General features: G+C 23.6%; 4 protein-coding genes across 9 annotated transcripts; 3 read left to right on the top strand and 1 right to left on the bottom strand.

Moving 5' to 3' along the window:
* The first annotated feature begins 66 nt into the window (after positions 1–66).
* LOC122532050 (protein phosphatase inhibitor 2-like) lies at positions 67–4706 on the top strand. 2 transcript variants are annotated; one of them, XM_043660471.1, is made up of 4 exons: positions 67–402; positions 700–885; positions 3994–4073; positions 4398–4706. In XM_043660471.1, exons 1-4 carry the CDS (start codon positions 323–325, stop codon positions 4634–4636), a joined length of 585 nt encoding a protein of 194 aa, XP_043516406.1. In that variant the 5' UTR covers positions 67–322; the 3' UTR covers positions 4637–4706. The 2 variants fall into 2 exon arrangements, with proteins under 2 accessions (XP_043516406.1, XP_043516407.1); XM_043660472.1 differs by having other exon boundaries at positions 71–402; positions 715–885.
* A 3100-nt stretch (positions 4707–7806) lies between these two features.
* LOC122532028 (charged multivesicular body protein 1b) lies at positions 7807–9834 on the top strand. Of its 3 annotated transcripts, none has more exons than XM_043660437.1 (5): positions 7807–7850; positions 8579–8606; positions 9037–9357; positions 9491–9635; positions 9718–9834. In XM_043660437.1, the coding sequence occupies exons 2-5, from the start codon at positions 8585–8587 to the stop codon at positions 9827–9829; spliced, it is 600 nt and encodes a 199-aa protein (XP_043516372.1). In that variant the 5' UTR covers positions 7807–7850; positions 8579–8584; the 3' UTR covers positions 9830–9834. The 3 variants fall into 3 exon arrangements, with proteins under 3 accessions (XP_043516372.1, XP_043516371.1, XP_043516370.1); XM_043660436.1 differs by lacking the exon at positions 7807–7850 and adding an exon at positions 8286–8435; XM_043660435.1 differs by lacking the exon at positions 7807–7850 and having other exon boundaries at positions 8298–8606.
* An 843-nt stretch (positions 9835–10677) lies between these two features.
* LOC122532024 lies at positions 10678–14088 on the bottom strand. Its single transcript, XM_043660428.1, has 12 exons — positions 13735–14088; positions 13444–13571; positions 13316–13358; positions 13047–13188; positions 12823–12902; positions 12484–12656; positions 12341–12420; positions 11984–12244; positions 11703–11895; positions 11303–11591; positions 11064–11209; positions 10678–10987 (listed from the first exon to the last, which is right to left on the bottom strand). Exons 1-12 carry the CDS (start codon positions 13875–13877, stop codon positions 10872–10874), a joined length of 1794 nt encoding a protein of 597 aa, XP_043516363.1. The 5' UTR covers positions 13878–14088; the 3' UTR covers positions 10678–10871.
* A 232-nt stretch (positions 14089–14320) lies between these two features.
* On the top strand, positions 14321–16642 carry LOC122532026 (IST1 homolog). 3 transcript variants are annotated; one of them, XR_006307434.1, is made up of 7 exons: positions 14324–14839; positions 15006–15282; positions 15348–15503; positions 15571–15702; positions 15771–15824; positions 16103–16341; positions 16535–16642. XR_006307434.1 is itself a non-coding variant. In XM_043660432.1 (6 exons), exons 1-6 carry the CDS (start codon positions 14571–14573, stop codon positions 16280–16282), a joined length of 1011 nt encoding a protein of 336 aa, XP_043516367.1. In that variant the 5' UTR covers positions 14321–14570; the 3' UTR covers positions 16283–16358. The 3 variants fall into 3 exon arrangements, 2 of the variants coding, with proteins under 2 accessions (XP_043516367.1, XP_043516366.1); XM_043660432.1 differs by lacking the exon at positions 16535–16642 and having other exon boundaries at positions 14321–14839; positions 16160–16358; XM_043660431.1 differs by lacking the exon at positions 16535–16642 and having other exon boundaries at positions 16103–16358.
* The last annotated feature ends 360 nt before the right edge of the window (positions 16643–17002 follow it).

Here is a 17002-nt window from a genome sequence, read left to right as displayed (position 1 = left end):
TGCATAATAGGGAACTATAACTTTGCTTACAAAAAATTTCGATGCTTCAGCAATCTATTCGAAAACGACAGTGTACTACAAAATATGCACATACTATGTAATATACCCTGCCCTGTATACGGTTTTGTGTAACATGGCACCAATCAGCGCTCGTGATTTTTTGATTTAAAACTTGAAATTGTTAAGGTGGTAATTTGTCATCGTCGGTAAACAACTGTCCAGTTCCTTCCATTTTCTGTGAAAATAAATCTGAAAAGAATTTGACTTTACAAAGGTTCGTCATGTTTTATAATTATCAACTGTGAATCAATCTCTTTTCAAAATGGCAGAAAATCTTTCGAAACGGCCTCCCAAGGGAATTTTAAAGTCATCTAGCAGTTTCGATAATCCAGATGTACCCAGGTAAATGATTTTCTGAATTTGTCTAAATTTATTTTATATTAAAGCCGTGATTCCATTCATACGTCATCAGTTTCTTTAAAAATCGAATGATATCGTTTTATAACTAAAAATTATATGAGAGAGAGAGATGACGATAGTTTTAATCTGTACTTTAAGGTTATGTTAATTAAATCATTCATATATATATATGAATGATTTATATATATATATATATTTTTTAATTGTTTTTACCTTTACGAAATTAATCATAATTTAATCTTGTAACTATGAAGAATAAATTTTTAATTTTTAATACAGTAACTTTTATCGCAGACCAAGTAAAGAAACAAAATGGGATGAGATGAATATAATTGCAACATTGCACCCACCAGAAAAAGATTATGGTCATATGAAGATCGATGAACCAAAAACCCCATACAATTATGAAGGCCTGCAAGCTGAATTTGATTTTGATCAATTAGATTCTACTGCAGTTGCTGCCAAGTAAGTATTTATGTTAATCCATTAAACCTAGCGTTTTATTTTATATTTTTAGTTATTTTCATGTATATATTGCATATTATCACATATTCTAAAGAAAATTAAAAATTATCAATAGTTTTCCATGAACTTTAATTATAGGATACATAATTTTATAACATACAAAATATACAGGAATACCAAGTATATTAGGAATAGTAATTAAATTTAAAATTATTTTAATATTAATATTAAAATTTATATTAAATTTATGTTTATATCTAGTTTATGTAAATAGCAAATGTCAAAATATATGTAATACTGTTATAATTAATGTCTGTAATATATGTTATACTACTTTATTTAACAAAAATATACACATTCTTATCTTATAATATATATATAATACAACAATAATGAAATGTATAATATTCATAAACTTATTATCTTATTTGAAAAAAAGATTAAACTTTACATATTGATTGCTCAAAAAACTCAATAAAACATTCTGTAATCTCAGTATCAATGAATTTATTGTAAGGAATTTGTAGCTATTAACGCCATTTTTTTTTTTTTTTTTTTTTTTTTTTTTTGTTACATCTATTAAAGATTTAAAAAATAGTTCTGATTGTTGTTTGTAATTTAATTTTTCTTAAAAATAGCATTGCACACAGATTTTAATCTGAAATATATTTGTTTTTATCAGCTTTAGTTTTCCAATCAGTCTAATTTATGTTATCTGTTTAGACTTTTATACCAGGATTGGCTTAAATGGAAACTCTCAAATTTAAGTTATGCTACTATTCTCTACTAAGCAGCAGTATCACCATGTAGGGTATAACATTGTTACTTACATAATGCTGAAGTATTGATATTGATGTTGGAGTTGAATATTAAAAATAGATTGAATGTATGCAAATGTGTGTAGAAATTTCATGTTGATTTATTCTTTTTATTGGAATAAATCTTCATTGGTAAGTTTCAATGTTCTTCAAAATGTACATTTGCTATTTTTACTTCTTAGAGTTGTATTCCTTTATTATTTTCAGTAATTCTACACAAAAAGAGGTACTTGTGTGAAAAACTACTTGAATTCTTCAGAAAAATATTATTTAAATTTCCAAAATTTGAGTAAACAGGATCAGTTTTTAAGATGGTTTACTATATTTTCAAATACTATGATCAAACAATTTTAATTGAATATACATGCATCAAGAAACATACAAAGTGTTTCAGAAGGTATGTAACATCCCGAAGTCGAAAATTATGACATATAGTTATAATTTTTTAAATGTTATTAATTGTCAAAATTGAATGCACATACATTTACAAAATACTTTTACAAAATACCACTACTATTATAAATATACATACTATTATAAATTAATTTTTGTATGTCATACATTTTTGGCATTCATTTTTAAAATACATAACATAAAAAATTAAATGAACAATTGAATCAAAATTAAATGAATATGTAAATTATTATATATTATGTTATTTATATTATTATTTAAAAATCATCAAAATTTTCAATTAAGCATCCAATTTTTACAATGAATAATATAAAAAATTTCTATGAATATGTTATGCAAAAATTGTGTAACTTAACTAATACGCACAATGTTACACATTTTCCAAAAGTCTCTTTCACATTTATACTTTTTTCAGAAAAGTATTTCTACTATGTGAAATTTGAGCACTTGAATGGAGTTGACATGCACTCAAGAAAAGACGGAAAAGTAGTTAAGTAGCTTTAATTAGAATTTAAAGTATTATTCAAATATTAAGCATTTTGAAATATCAAAGAAATCCATTTGTACACACATGCATATACTTACAGAAACTTTTTTTATTAAATTGTTAGTCTTTTATTATTCAAAATAAATTCTAACTTGGTAAGATATAATAGGATTAATCAATATTTTTATTTATTTTTTATTAAAGTATTCCGTATACTATAAATAATTATTTATTTATTTCGTTCATTAAACAAAATTTTCATTGATAATTTAATATACTTAAAAAATTTAATATTTATATGATTATTATACTTTACCATGTGTTACCATTATATCTTACCAAAAATAAAGAAGAATCTGTGTAAGCAACAGTAATTTTTTTGGCAAGACATTAGGAAATTTCTAATATAAATGCATGTAATATTTCTTTACGTAAAATTTTTACTTAGCACTTTTATTTATTAAATATGTTATTTCTGCAATATTCTTTTAAAAAGTAGGTAACATAGAAAAATAATTTTTGCATAGACATTTACTGTGACACGAAAATCAAAATATAATTAAACAAATTTATATTTGGAATTGATATTCTCCTACGTTTACGAAATTTTTATTGTCATTTATTTATATTTGTTTCATTTTGTATCATTTAAATAATGCTATAAAATTATTTCCTAAATATGTTAAACTTGAATATTACAAATAATTAATAATAATAGATATTTTAAAGAAAATGTAACCATATGTCATGAAAATAATATAAATCAGTTATGTAATTACATTACATCCTTCGGAATGTTACATACCAAAAATACTGCTCATTAAGTATAAATATAAGGTTGTAAAATATTCATGATTTATTCTTAATGATTTTTAGAGAGATTAAAATAAAATGTAATTACAAATTTTATTACAAACATAAATTAGAATATTGTTATAAAAATATATATTTGTTATTAAATATGTATTAAAAAACAAACAAGTTTTTAAGTTTATTATACTTATTATATATTTATAATATTTAAATGTAGTTAGTAAATTAGAAGTCTTTTTATTTTGAGAACCATATATAAAATATTGGATAGTTATTCCATTTACTTGTTTATTAATAATTATATATATTTTATTTTTATATATTCTTCAATTATGTTTAAAAATACTAATAACAATTAAATAGAATTAAAGATTAATGAAAATTTATTTTATTGAAAAAATTTCTAAATTAAATATGTTCATAAGATAATATATAAGATACATTTATGTTTGTACAAATTCAATTTTTATGAATGTTTTATTTCATTAATAATTATAGGTTTGAATTTTAAAAATTCATAAATATTATATTTCTTTTCATTTCAATTTTGAAAAACAATTTTTTTAACGTTTACAGATTAGCAGAAGGTAGTAAACCAAAAATATTTGAAGAATCAAGCGAGGATGAAGATGAGAAAGAAACTCTGGAAGAAAGAGGTAGGAAATTACAATTTTTTTCATATAGAGATAATTTATTTATCAATTACATTTATATTTATATTTATATATTTATATTTTGTATTACATTTATATTTATATTTTCTAAAATGCATTTGTATATCTCATACTTTATCTGCTATTGAAACGATTGTTACTTTATCATTATTATTATTATTAAGATTATAATTATTAATGTGTTACTAAAAAACAAATAGTTTTAATCGATTATAGAGAAATAAAAAATATTATTAAAATGGTTATTGAATAAGACGGTTATAAATGGTTATTGAAAAAAAGTCAATGTATGTACAAAAATTTTAGAAAAACGTAAAGCATTTGAAGCAAAGAGAAAGAGGCATTATCAAGAGTGGCAAGTAGTTCAGATGGCTCGAAAACAGTTACTTGAACAAGATGAAGAGGATGAAGATGAGGAGGATAATGAAGAAAATGAAGAAGACATAGAAAAAGATGACAATAATACTCTTCCTTCAGAAGAACAAATTGATTTTGATGTTAAATTCAAATGCATGCCATCTTGTAATACAACAAAAGGAAAGTGATATGGTAGAAGATATTTATAAATGTTATTACTTGATTAAAATTTAGGTTTCAGTTATCTGATAATTTTAATTCATGTTAAATTTATTTACTATTATATCATAATTAACAGATGAATTAAATAACTAATAACAATATCTATTTTAGATCAGTTAAATGATCAATAAACTTTTGTAATTGACGGAATTACTATTTCCCAATATTTGACTTATACATTAATCAATGTAATTAATTACACAACGAATTTATAGCGGATTTATAATTAATTAATTGCGTAATTAATTGCAAATATATATAAATAAATAATTAATAATTAAACAAGTATTACTTATTTTCAGCAATTTAATTATTGGCTATCCACTACTTAATTACTAAATTCAAACAAGTACTTATATTTCTTCTCTTTCTATAATTCTGCAGAATAATGAACATTATTCTTAATTCTAAAATTACAATTATTTAATTTTTTTGTGACTTTTATTATAAAATTGCAGTAATTTTTTTAACTTTTATTGGTGCTGTAGTAAAGGAATAATTTAATTGTTAATTATTTAAGTGATATTAAATATAAATTTTAAACAATTATTGTTACTACTTTAATGCATAAGACAATTATTTATTTTCGTATAAATTTTCCTATTAATTTTTCTCACGAAGATTGTATAATTATTTGCATATTTTTCATAATATTTTAACCATTTTCTATACAGAAAATTATAATGTTTTCTTAACAATAAAATAATTGATTTTTAGTAGAATGTTTAACACGTTTAAATATTTAGTTTTATAAGTTGTGGGCAAATGATTTTTTAAATTCTTTAATTAATTACATTGCTTATTGAAATAATCAGTTAATCAGTGATATATATTTATAAAATTATCATAGAAATGATATGAAATGGTTTATAAGATATTAGGTGATTAGGAAATGAGTAATTCTTAATAAAAGATTTTTCCTTTTGCATAATTATTAGTATACATAAAAGATGAAAAGAATTTATAAATATAAAATACAAATATAAGTATACTCATTATCATATTAAATTTGTAATAAATTTCAGCTTAATACATTGAGAATTTCTCATTTTCTAATTATATGTTACAGTTTACAAAATATTATTAAAACAGGGTGTTCTGTAAGATGTATGCAATGAATAAGAGATAAATTAGAATCTTACATAGACATTTTTACATTGATATTATTTTTTGTTCATATTATATATTGCATTATATTTAAATATATCATATGGTTTCATTTATTTTTTTACAATAATTAATTTAATTTATGCATATTAAATGTCAAGAAAAATTGCTTTTATAAATAAAATAAATGAAAGTTTGGTAACAATAACTACAAAATTTTTGTACTAAAATATATTATTAAAAATAATTGAAAATTGAACAAAACTGTATTTTATCTGTTAATAATAAAGTTCAACTTTTAAATATTTTTGTATTTTTTTTAATACAAGTTCAATTTTTAAAATATATTATATATATATAACATAATATGATCAATGTGAATTTGTCTAAACATTAAACTATGTGAATCTTTCATTTATAAAACTACATTTTATATATTTTATTTAAACTATAATATATTCCTTATTATAAAGACCTCAAGTCTTTTAAATCTATGACTAAAAATTGATATTATTCTTACAATTAATTTATTGTTTTGTCCTAAATTAAAATTTAATTTTTTTTTTATTTTTATTATAATACAGAACAATTAAAATTTTAAATTCTTTATGTTAAATATTATACTTCATATTATCATAACATAAAAGTTTATTATTACAAGAGAGATTATCTAGACAATCGAATTTACTTTTCTTTTAAAAATATTTTAACATATAACAGATATTTTTGTAGATTACAAAAGAATGCTTATGTAAATTAGTTTTAGAAAAATAAATTTCCATCTGATGTATGCTGTTCCATTGTAAATATGTGTATTAACAACGAATTCAATGTATTCAAAAATTCAAAATGTAGAATGCAATAAAACTGTGAATTCGATACTGAATTAAATATTTTTCAGCAGTTAATTATAAATATTATGATTAGCCTCACTCTAAATAACTTGAACAAAATATTGAAATAAATAAATTTATTATATTTAAAAATATTCATAATTTTTGTTTTGCTTAAGTTTGAAAATAAAATATATTTTAATATGTAACAAATTATACAAATATATAACTGTGATATAAAGTTTCAAGACTTATTTTAAAAAAAGGAAATAACAAGATGGGTATTCAATTCTCAGTTTTTTTGCATTACTAAAAACTCCTACGCTTAACATAGATAGAATACTCAAATGTGCAGCTTTAAATTTAGATTAAGATAGAATAGAATAAAATAAAGATTAATGATTAAATAGATCAAGGATGAAGAGAAATGATTACCTTATTTTATTTTTAAAACATAAATATACAATGTAATGTAAGAAACTATCCAATTATTGCAATTTATGTGTGAACTATATATATCATTATTATAGAAGCTTAATATTTTTTTGGATATTTGATGTTTTTAAAGGAAATATTTTATGTAAATAGTTAATCATATTTGAAATATTAATCTAATATACAAATCATAAAACATACTAGTATAACGTTCAATTTTCATAATTTTTTTATCTTCTAATAAGCCTAGATATTTTTTAGTAAATATTTTATTTTTTAAATATGCTTTTCATGCTGTATCCTATATACTCATTATCATTAATGATATATACAACATAAACATATTTATATAAAAAATTTGCAATCGTTGTAATTTAGAAATATATAGGAAGTAGAAAATAATATTCTCCAAATCTAAAATATATTGAAAGATGATGTAATGTTAAAGTTTTTCAATTAATTTCAACCAAAATATTTCATTTTCCTTAAAAGAAATCTAATTCTTTTTTTAGTTATTTCATTATAAAATATATTATTTTGTTAATATATACCATTTGTAAATATACAATTACAAATGATTAAATTCTTTTATGCAAGAAATCAAATAAAATAACTACTTCGCATTAAAATTCTATTGTATTTCAACGATAAATTGTCGTAGATTTAATTGAATATATTATGCACACATACGATACATAATATGATGTTATATAAATATATACACTTAAAATTTAATAAGTTTAGTAAGCGTAATGTGTATTAATCACTGAAACTAATTCAGTATTACTTCGTCTGTCACACACAAGTACGTATTTGTTCCGTAAGTTTAAGAATAGCAACAGACTATCAAATGAAATTTTACATAAAAATCTATTGATTTTCTTGATTTGAGTTTCTTTTTATATTAACAATTATGATTATTTTTCTCGAATCAATAAATCGTATAGATATCGGTATTAGTAAACCTAATAAATTAGGATAAATGTATTACACTCGTCAATTACTAAATTTGTTACGTTTTATTAAATTACCTTCTTATTAACTTGTTAATATTTTTCAGACTATACATAAAATATAAAAAATTCTATACAATATCGATGTACATTATATTACAATTCGTTTGTGATTGAATGCTTAATGTTTATTGCATAGACAGTTCGTATACCTCGTCTGTGTTTCTCTTACGAGATTCCCAATCGGTATAGCAGTTTGTGTTCTAAGAAATATATTCTACTTTTCTATCTACAATATTGTATTTTTCATCTCTCTCATCTCTCAAATGATTAGTAATGATACCATGATCTTTACTTTGGTCTGCTGAATAAACTGAAATTAATCATAGTTAGTGTAGTAATGCCTGTTAAATGTTAATACATAATTGTCATGCCAGGTAAATTCAAATTTGAATGACAATTGACTTCATTAAATAACAACGCATATTGTCACTTGTTATATTTTCCCTAACAAAAGCAAAGTAATTTTATTGTTTGAACCGTTTATTTTTTATATTTCATCACAACGGGGGCTGAACAGTCAATCATGTCCGTCTCTCAGATGGAAAGTATCCTTTTATAAAAAGATTTATGTTTTACATATTTCTTAAATTGCTGATTTTAAGTCTTTCTTATTAATTTTATTTGAATTATATGAAATTAAAAACTGTTTTCATAAAAAGCTTCATCAATTCTTCGAGTGTAAATTCCATTTTATTATAAATTCTTCATACGAATTTATATTTAAAAAATTGTATATAATTTTCACTTCACACGTTCAGTTTTCTCTTTATTTTATTGATTAATAATTTCATTTGCATATATGTTTTAAAAGCAAATTGCAAATACAAATCTTTTTACATCTTTAACAAATGTTACCAGTTTTTGAAAGAGAAATTTATTTTTAAGGTTATATGGTTAAATTGTTTATACAGGCATTTAAAAATATTTTATACATTTAAACAAATGGATTTTCCTAAATTAATGTTTTTAATTAAGGAAATTTATTCAATCTCAAATTTGCTGTGAAGGAATTAGAAAGAAATTCGAAGAAATGCGAAAAAGAAGAAAAAGTAGAAAAGGCAAAAATAAAGAAAGCTATTCAAAAAGGTAATATGGAAGGTGCACGAATACACGCAGAAAATGCAATTCGTCAACGTAATCAAGCACTTAATTATTTGCGAATGAGTGCAAGAGTTGATGCCGTAGCCAGTAGAGTGCAAACTGCTTTGACTACGCGTAAAGTTACTCAGTCAATGGCTGGAGTAGTTAAAGCTATGGATGCAGCAATGAAGTCAATGAACTTAGAAAAAATTTCAGGTAATGAAATATTAATATCTGTATATTATCTGTATATATCTGTATATTACTGCTTGTAAATGTAATAAATAATAAATAAACATGTAATATAATAAATATATTGAAATTACTATATAATAACTTTAATCTTTAGGTTTAATGGATAAGTTCGAAAGTCAATTTGAAGATTTAGATGTACAAAGTTCATATATGGAGAATGCCATGTCTCAAACTACAACAACCAATATTCCACAGAATGATGTTGATTCTTTATTACAACAAGTTGCAGATGAAGCTGGGTAAGTACTTATTCTAACATTATTTTGTATGAAATTATATAATTTCAAAATAATAATATGAATCATGTATAATCTTTTTCAGTCTGGAGTTAAATATGGAATTGCCATCTGGACAGTTAGGTAGTATAGGTACCTCTACTGTCAGTCAAGAGCAAGATGAACTTACACAGCGATTAGCGAGACTTCGTGAATAGTAAAATCTAACCATAGATATATGAGAAAGATATGCAGTAACTTATTAACCCTTTGACTGCCAGATATTTTTACAAGAATTTAATGGAAATGATCACTGTATTATTGATGCCTAAATGCTTGCTAATCACTCACTGAATATTGAGAGCTTGTAATCGCACACATTTTTTTTTAATTTTGTTCTTAATTATTCTTACAAATCATGGTGATGCTGCGTTCGCAATTGATTCATTTTCAATTAAATGTGGACAAAGGGTTAAGAGAAAATTACTCTATTATCTTGAATATATGTACTTTTTTAAAAATTTCATTCATTTATTTCTAGCAAAATTAGTTAATAATAATATAAAGATAAAGATATAAAATTCGTTATTAGGGTCCTGAATTTGAATATGATAAATACATTATCCAGTAAATGTACATATTTATTTAATATTATAATTTAGAATTATAATTCCAAAATGATTTCAGAATTACAGCAGTAATATATTTGTTATATATATAGTTTTCTATGTACGATACAGTATATATCTCTTAGAAATGCACATATACTAATATCTATAAATACTAACTAAATATCTATAAATAATGAACATGTTAAAATTTGGCAAAATTTGCTTTAATAAAAAAGTTTGCTACATATTCATGAATAAAATAAGCATTTTGTTACATTCTGTGCACTAAAAATATTATTAAAACGACTAAGTAATATATTATTAATTGTGCAGAATACTATAAACATAATAAATACTAATTTCTATACTGTAAGCAAGAATATACTTTTATATAAAGACATTTCTATTAAAGAAAAGCTTTATTATCATCTATATTGGAAACATATGATAGAACAATTCAAGTAAATTCTATTTTAAAAACAATTTGTAGTAATAAATGCTTGTGTTATATGTATACCACATGTTAAATACATAATATTATACACAATTTATTGTATATTTGTTTTATAAAAATAAATTTATATGATAAATATTTTACTATGTGGCATCTTTTATATGATTAATTATAATTAATCATAATAAATAATTATTATGCTGTATCAATGTCACTGCCACTTTTTGAAATATAATAAGGATATTTCTCTATCCAAATTGTATCATAAGGTTCAGCTTGTTTCAGAATTAAAATTTTTTCTGCATGAAATTCTAAAAATATTTGAAATAAATATCAGTTATCATTGAAAATCTTTTGTGTATTTAAATTAAAAAAAATATAATTTACCTAAACAATATCGAAATGCGGTTGCAGCATCAAGTTTATTATAATTTTTTGACGAAATTAAAGTATAAAATTTTATTAATGTGCTATTACGCCAATGAATTTCTATTAATACTAACAATTCTTTTTTGGTTAAACACGTCTTTGACCTACAATAAAAAATAAATTTTTATGAAATTTTCAATCATCTGTTGTATTGGATATATTGGATTTATGAATTTGTAAAAATAAATATAACCGACTCTGAGGAAGAACTGGATTTTGTTTTCTTCTCGTCGGATGATTTTTCTATTTTTTCTTCAAAATCTGTAATTTCAGGAAGATCAGGTATTAAAGCTTCCTCAGACTCTTTCGTTTCTTTTTTTTTCTCTTCTAATTCTTTTCTTTCAAGATTTTCTGTTGAAAGTATCTGTTCTGACATTTTAGATGGATCAATCATTTCATACGTAGTAGTCATATTTTTTCTTATATAAGTTTTCTCTGTTAATTCGTCTGTTCTACTTAAAACGTCCACGCGAATGGTTTCTCCAGCTATAAAATAAAAATTGTAATTCTATGTAATTTTTACAGTTTAATAATACATTTATGAATTTGTTTGATTGTTTATCTTTTTATTATTTTATTAAAATAAGAAATATTTACCTATTGTTCGTTCTATTTCAAAAAAAATATCTTGAAATTCATCTTGAACCGTTTGCGCTAAAGGTTTGATAAAATATTGACTAAAAAATTTAGTTAACGTTTCTCCCCATAATTTATTGAAAATTTTTGTTGATGGTTGCCTTAGATATTCTTTTGCTGATGGTAAAGTAGGCATAAACCAAGGCTGTTCCTTCTGTGATCAAATATAAATCAAAACTAAATAAAAATAGGTATATTTATCTATAAATAATTAAATCGTATATCTAGTTAATGTAACTGACTATGGTATGAGCTGTAACATTCTGGATATACTTTCGCATAAGAGTATCAGATAATTTAATCTGTCTGTCGAAAAGTTTTCTTTTTTTTCTTGATCTTGTTACTTCTGGTAATTCTGTAACTTCAAGAACCTTAGATATACCTTCTTGTTGTAATTCAGATGGTAATTCAGGTGGAGGTAAAACTTCAGTCATTGGTGCTGGTTCAGCTAAAGGTTCAGCTAATGGCTCAATTGGAAGCATAGGTGGTAAATTTTCTTCTATCTATAAAAAAAAATTCTCAAATAAAATTTATATTAGTTAGTTTAAAATGATATTAAACTTTTTTAATATTGAAGTTCCCTTTTTTACGAAACACACCTTGCTTCTTTTTGTAGGAGTTTCTGTTGGAGAACTTAAAGTTCTTTTCCTAGAAACTGTAGGCTTTTTAATGTGAAAATCTGAAAAATAATATTTGCAGAGACAAGAGAAACTTATTTATAAGTAAAAATAATTAAATTCACCTTTAGAAACAACCAAAGATTTACGTTGATCACTTCCAGCGGATGCTACTCGTGTTTCCTTTTCAGTTTCAATTGTGTCAACTTCAAATTTGTTAACATCAACTAAAGGAACCTGTATCGATTCTCCAGGAATTTCTGCTGATTGATCCCAATGAAATCTTCGTATTTCGTCTCTAAATTATAAATATAAATAATCTTATAAACATTAATGATGAACATGTTCTTTTCATTTTATTCATTTTATTTTAATAATTTCACTAATTTTAAACGCATTTTATTTGTGTTTAAAGTATTAAAATTAAAAAATATAAAATTATTTAAAAAATACGTGAAACTAACAAGGGTAGATCTTCCACACCTAAGATGAATTTTTCTAAATCATGTTGAGGTAGTATTCCGAAATTCATTTCATCTTGCATCTATATTTAAACAATACAATATTATAAATTTCAGTGATGCAATATAAATCATACATAACACAGACACAAAGTAAAATTTTATTATCGTAAATAATATCCGCGTAGTTTGTCCCTCTGCTAAAAAAAATAATTCTTTCTTTTTACCAAATGTTCTATAGCAGAAGTATATGGTTCCTCTGTGATCAAATGTAAATTTGATGACATTTCTAAATTCCGAAAAACTTCGTTTATGGGAGGGACATCTGGCATTTCTAAAGTTGTTATCCCGTTAAATTCTGTTCCATACCTACGAGAAATAATATTTGAAATTTTCTACACTTTCTTTATCAATAATTTTTCGAGTTATTAATGCATTTTAGAGTTAAAATGGAATTTTTGAAAAAAAAAAAATGCTTCAAAACTCTAAACTTTACCTTTTGATTTCATATAGTTTCCACTTTATTTCAAATAAATAATCTGTTTAAAAAAAATAACAATAAAAAAGGTAGTACTTATTGCATTTCAAAAAAAATTGCGAGATACTAATTTCAAAATTTACGACCTTGAAAATATTTTGTCTGGTAAAAAAGTATTTTCGCAGCGCCGTACATTAATTGCGAAGAAAGATAGAGACTAAATCTGCCATAATTTCTTCCATTTCGTATTTCAATTGTTGTTAAAATTTCCTCGCTAAAAACATAACAATGAGTGAATAACACAATCATTTATTTAATAGATACACATAGAAATAATTATGTTATGTTAATATTACAATACTGAAATAAAAGAGATATTCAGGTAAAATAATTGAATTAATTGAGAGCAATTGTTAAAATAGAAAATGGCACCTTACCAAATAAGGGCTACGTTAATTTTTTTAATGAGCACTGGCTTACAAGTTCTTTTAAACATCTTTTCACTAAAGATTGCGGCTAACCAGCATCGTGCCAATTTGCCTTTTCTTCTGAGAGAAAGTAGTTCAGTTGAATAAAACATTGAACTACCGAATAATTAGACAACAATTTTAGATAACAAATAAAGTGCGAATCGTCGTAGCGTCGATTTTTGTTTCTATTAATTTTAACGGAAACGAGTGTCAAATGATCGATTAATCGATTTTTGTTGGAGCGCCCTCCATCTAAGAAATTGAATATCGCGCCTGCGTTTGTATACATATACATTCCCGTTCAATCCTCAGGACTCTTTTATTTTTAATATCTAGTATTTATCGTAGATTATCATGCATATATATTTTATAATATAATATATATACAATATATAATAATATAATATATAATACTAGGATTTACGATTATATTTAGCTCTTCGAATATGTATTCAGTAAGAGTTAAAATATTTAAAAGTAGCGCCCAATTTTATTTACGCGGAGGTATCTGAATATACATATGACTCATGAGATCGTGTAATATGTAAATAACTATCCTTTATTACCGAGTTTTATTTTATGTATTACAATTTGGGTTTGTCGTTTTCATTATAAATACTTTAAAAAAAAATCACTTTGAAAATTATTGCAACATATACAATCGGTTTAAATCATACGTTTCCTCAATATCTTTGAGCTGTCACCTTCTGTCAGCTTTCTGATAACCTCTATTATACACCTACGTGAAAATATGAAAGATTACATCAATTTTCTTCATTTGTGATAAGAACGATCGAGCAAAGATGTTTTCAAGCGGACCGAATTACACGAAATTAAAGACGCATCTGCGTCTGGCGATTAATCGGTTGAAATTGCTCGAGAAAAAGAAAACTGAACTTGCTCAAAAAGCACGGAAAGAAATAGCCGATTACATCGCTGCAGGTAAAGTTGAAAGAGCAAAAATACGAGTTGAACACATTATCAGAGAAGATTACATGGTCGAGGCAATGGAATTGCTTGAAATGTACTGTGATCTTTTACTTGCACGTTTCGGGCTTATTCAACAAATGAAGTAAGTGTATCACTTAAATGATCAAAAACAATCTTTCCTGATTCAACTTTATTATTTAAATTTTTAATATAACTTTAATTATATAAGATAGATATTGTTCTAATGGTAAAAAGTTATAAAAGTCATTAAATAAAAATTTCAAATATTGTTATATGCATTGTTACAGAAATTTAGATGAAGGTTTAGCAGAAGCCATTTCTACAATAATTTGGGCTGCTCCTAGAATACAAACTGATGTTCAGGAAATTAAAATAATTGCCGATATCTTAACATCGAAATATGGGAAACAGTACACGGAAGCATGTAGAGAAGAGGCAGTACAAACTATTTCTGAAAAGTTAAAACATAAGATGAGCGTGCAATCGCCATCTAAGCTTCTAGTAGAGAAGTACCTCATAGAGATTGCAAAAAATTATAATGTTGAATATGAACCAGATCCACAGGTAAAAACAGTGATAATTGTTCTAATTTTATTGTGACAATAAATATCTTAATTGCAATGTAATAGATAATGGCAGAAGGTCAAGATGCTTTATTGATAGATGTTGGAAATAACACAGAAAGGAACAATTTAGATACAGCTTCTGGAGGCTTACCACAACCAGTTGGATTTATTGGTTTTCCTCAACCTCCTCTATTACCAAATCCTGCATCTAATCTAATTGTGAGTAATGTTTTTTTTTTGTCTATCTACTTTTTAGTCACATTTTTATTTAAGTTATTTCTTTCAGAATTCAGAGAAAGGACCTATAGGATTTGTAACTCCACCAGGATCTTTGGAAAATAAAGATCAAAATATTCCTTACAATCCAAGTAATGTTTCATACAACATTCCCTTAGATAACTCGAATGGAAACAAACTTGTGAGTGACATAACTTAAAATTTTATAAATTAAATTATTGAATGATTAATGAATTCTTATTTATTTAGGAAAATGATCTGCCTCCACCATATGAATCATTTCCACCTGATTTAAATAAAGAGGTAATTCTATAATAAAAATCAATATAAATATATAAACAGAAATCAGTATTATAATTGGTTATATTAAATTCTTTAATATTTTCTTCAATTTTCTGTTTTTTGATTATAAAGGTATTTTTTATTATATTTGTTAGAGTTATTATTTATTATTATTATTATTTATTATTATCACTTCACAAGTTAGACATGTATATTTCTATATTATGCATTTTAAATTTGCATTAAATTATTATATGTTTGTGCAACTTCTTACGTTTATTTATAATTTTTTATTACAGTCCGACCAGAAACCAAAACCTCAACCGCGATCGAAAATGCCGATGAATGATTTTCAGCTTCCAGATTTACCAGCCGTGCCATCGGAGAATGATTTACCTTCGAATAATCCATCTACTAGTGAAGACATTGATTTTGATGATTTAATGAAACGCTTTGAAGATTTAAAAAAAAGAAAATAATTTCTTATTTAAGATGTATTACAAATTTGTATGTTGTAATACAACAAAAATATAATACAGTAGGTATAACAAAGAATAAGTATAGTTTTAATCCTATACGACATTGTAAAATTTAAGTAATAATACTAACAAAATATTATTTGCAATACATCTGAAATAGAAAACAATATATTAAAAGTAGATTCAATTTTAAGCGTAACATCAATATTACAGATTAACATTTTACAAATAATTAAAATTCACCGATTTCAGGTTCTTACACAATATGCATCCAGTATTTATGAAAAAGAATCGTATACAGAAATACGTAAAAATGCATTCTAGAATGAATTTATTTCGGCTATAAGAATAGATTATATTAAATATATTAAATATTATAATACATTAAACATATTGTGTAATATTTTAATATTTTTCAACAATGCTATAATATTTCATAGATATGAATTACAATATTGCTTCAATTGAATAAGTTTTTCAATTTGATGCAAATATTATCATTACTAAATTACAGTATTGAATAAAGAAAATTTGAAATAGCATTTTTATATATTGTAAAAGTGTGCAGATAAAACTTTGTATATTATCAATTGTAATTAAAATTGTAAAATACTTCTGCCCAATATGAATATAATATGAATATAATAATATTATCCTATAAAGATAACATTTTTTTATTATTTCGCAGTATTGTAATTCAAAAGATTAAGAAACTTTCTA

Source organism: Frieseomelitta varia, unplaced genomic scaffold (genome assembly GCF_011392965.1).
Source record: "Frieseomelitta varia isolate USP_RPSP 00005682 unplaced genomic scaffold, Fvar_1.2 scaffold_433, whole genome shotgun sequence".
In the NCBI taxonomy this organism is placed as follows: Eukaryota; Metazoa; Arthropoda; class Insecta; order Hymenoptera; family Apidae; genus Frieseomelitta; species Frieseomelitta varia.
Note: the sequence above shows the minus strand (reverse complement) of the source record. Positions and strands in the feature narration are given on the sequence as shown.

Coding starts and splice junctions, on each gene's coding strand:
- LOC122532050 (XM_043660471.1), top strand. CDS start 323: ATGGCAGAAAATCTTTCGAAACGGCCTCCCAAGGGAATTTTAAAGTCA. Junction 403..699: donor GATAATCCAGATGTACCCAG/GTAAATGATTTT, acceptor TTTTTAATACAG/TAACTTTTATCGCAGACCAA. Junction 4,074..4,397: donor AGAAACTCTGGAAGAAAGAG/GTAGGAAATTAC, acceptor CAAAAATTTTAG/AAAAACGTAAAGCATTTGAA.
- LOC122532028 (XM_043660437.1), top strand. CDS start 8,585: ATGTCCGTCTCTCAGATGGAAA. Junction 8,607..9,036: donor GTCCGTCTCTCAGATGGAAA/GTATCCTTTTAT, acceptor TTTTTAATTAAG/GAAATTTATTCAATCTCAAA. Junction 9,636..9,717: donor CAAGTTGCAGATGAAGCTGG/GTAAGTACTTAT, acceptor AATCTTTTTCAG/TCTGGAGTTAAATATGGAAT.
- LOC122532024 (XM_043660428.1), bottom strand. CDS start 13,877: ATGTTTTATTCAACTGAACTACTTTCTCTCAGAAGAAAAGGCAAATTG. Junction 13,572..13,734: donor ATTAACGTAGCCCTTATTTG/GTAAGGTGCCAT, acceptor TTATGTTTTTAG/CGAGGAAATTTTAACAACAA. Junction 12,421..12,483: donor ATCTTTGGTTGTTTCTAAAG/GTGAATTTAATT, acceptor ATTATTTTTCAG/ATTTTCACATTAAAAAGCCT.
- LOC122532026 (XM_043660431.1), top strand. CDS start 14,571: ATGTTTTCAAGCGGACCGAATTACACGAAATTAAAGACGCATCTGCGT. Junction 15,504..15,570: donor ATCCTGCATCTAATCTAATT/GTGAGTAATGTT, acceptor TATTTCTTTCAG/AATTCAGAGAAAGGACCTAT. Junction 15,825..16,102: donor CACCTGATTTAAATAAAGAG/GTAATTCTATAA, acceptor TTTTTATTACAG/TCCGACCAGAAACCAAAACC.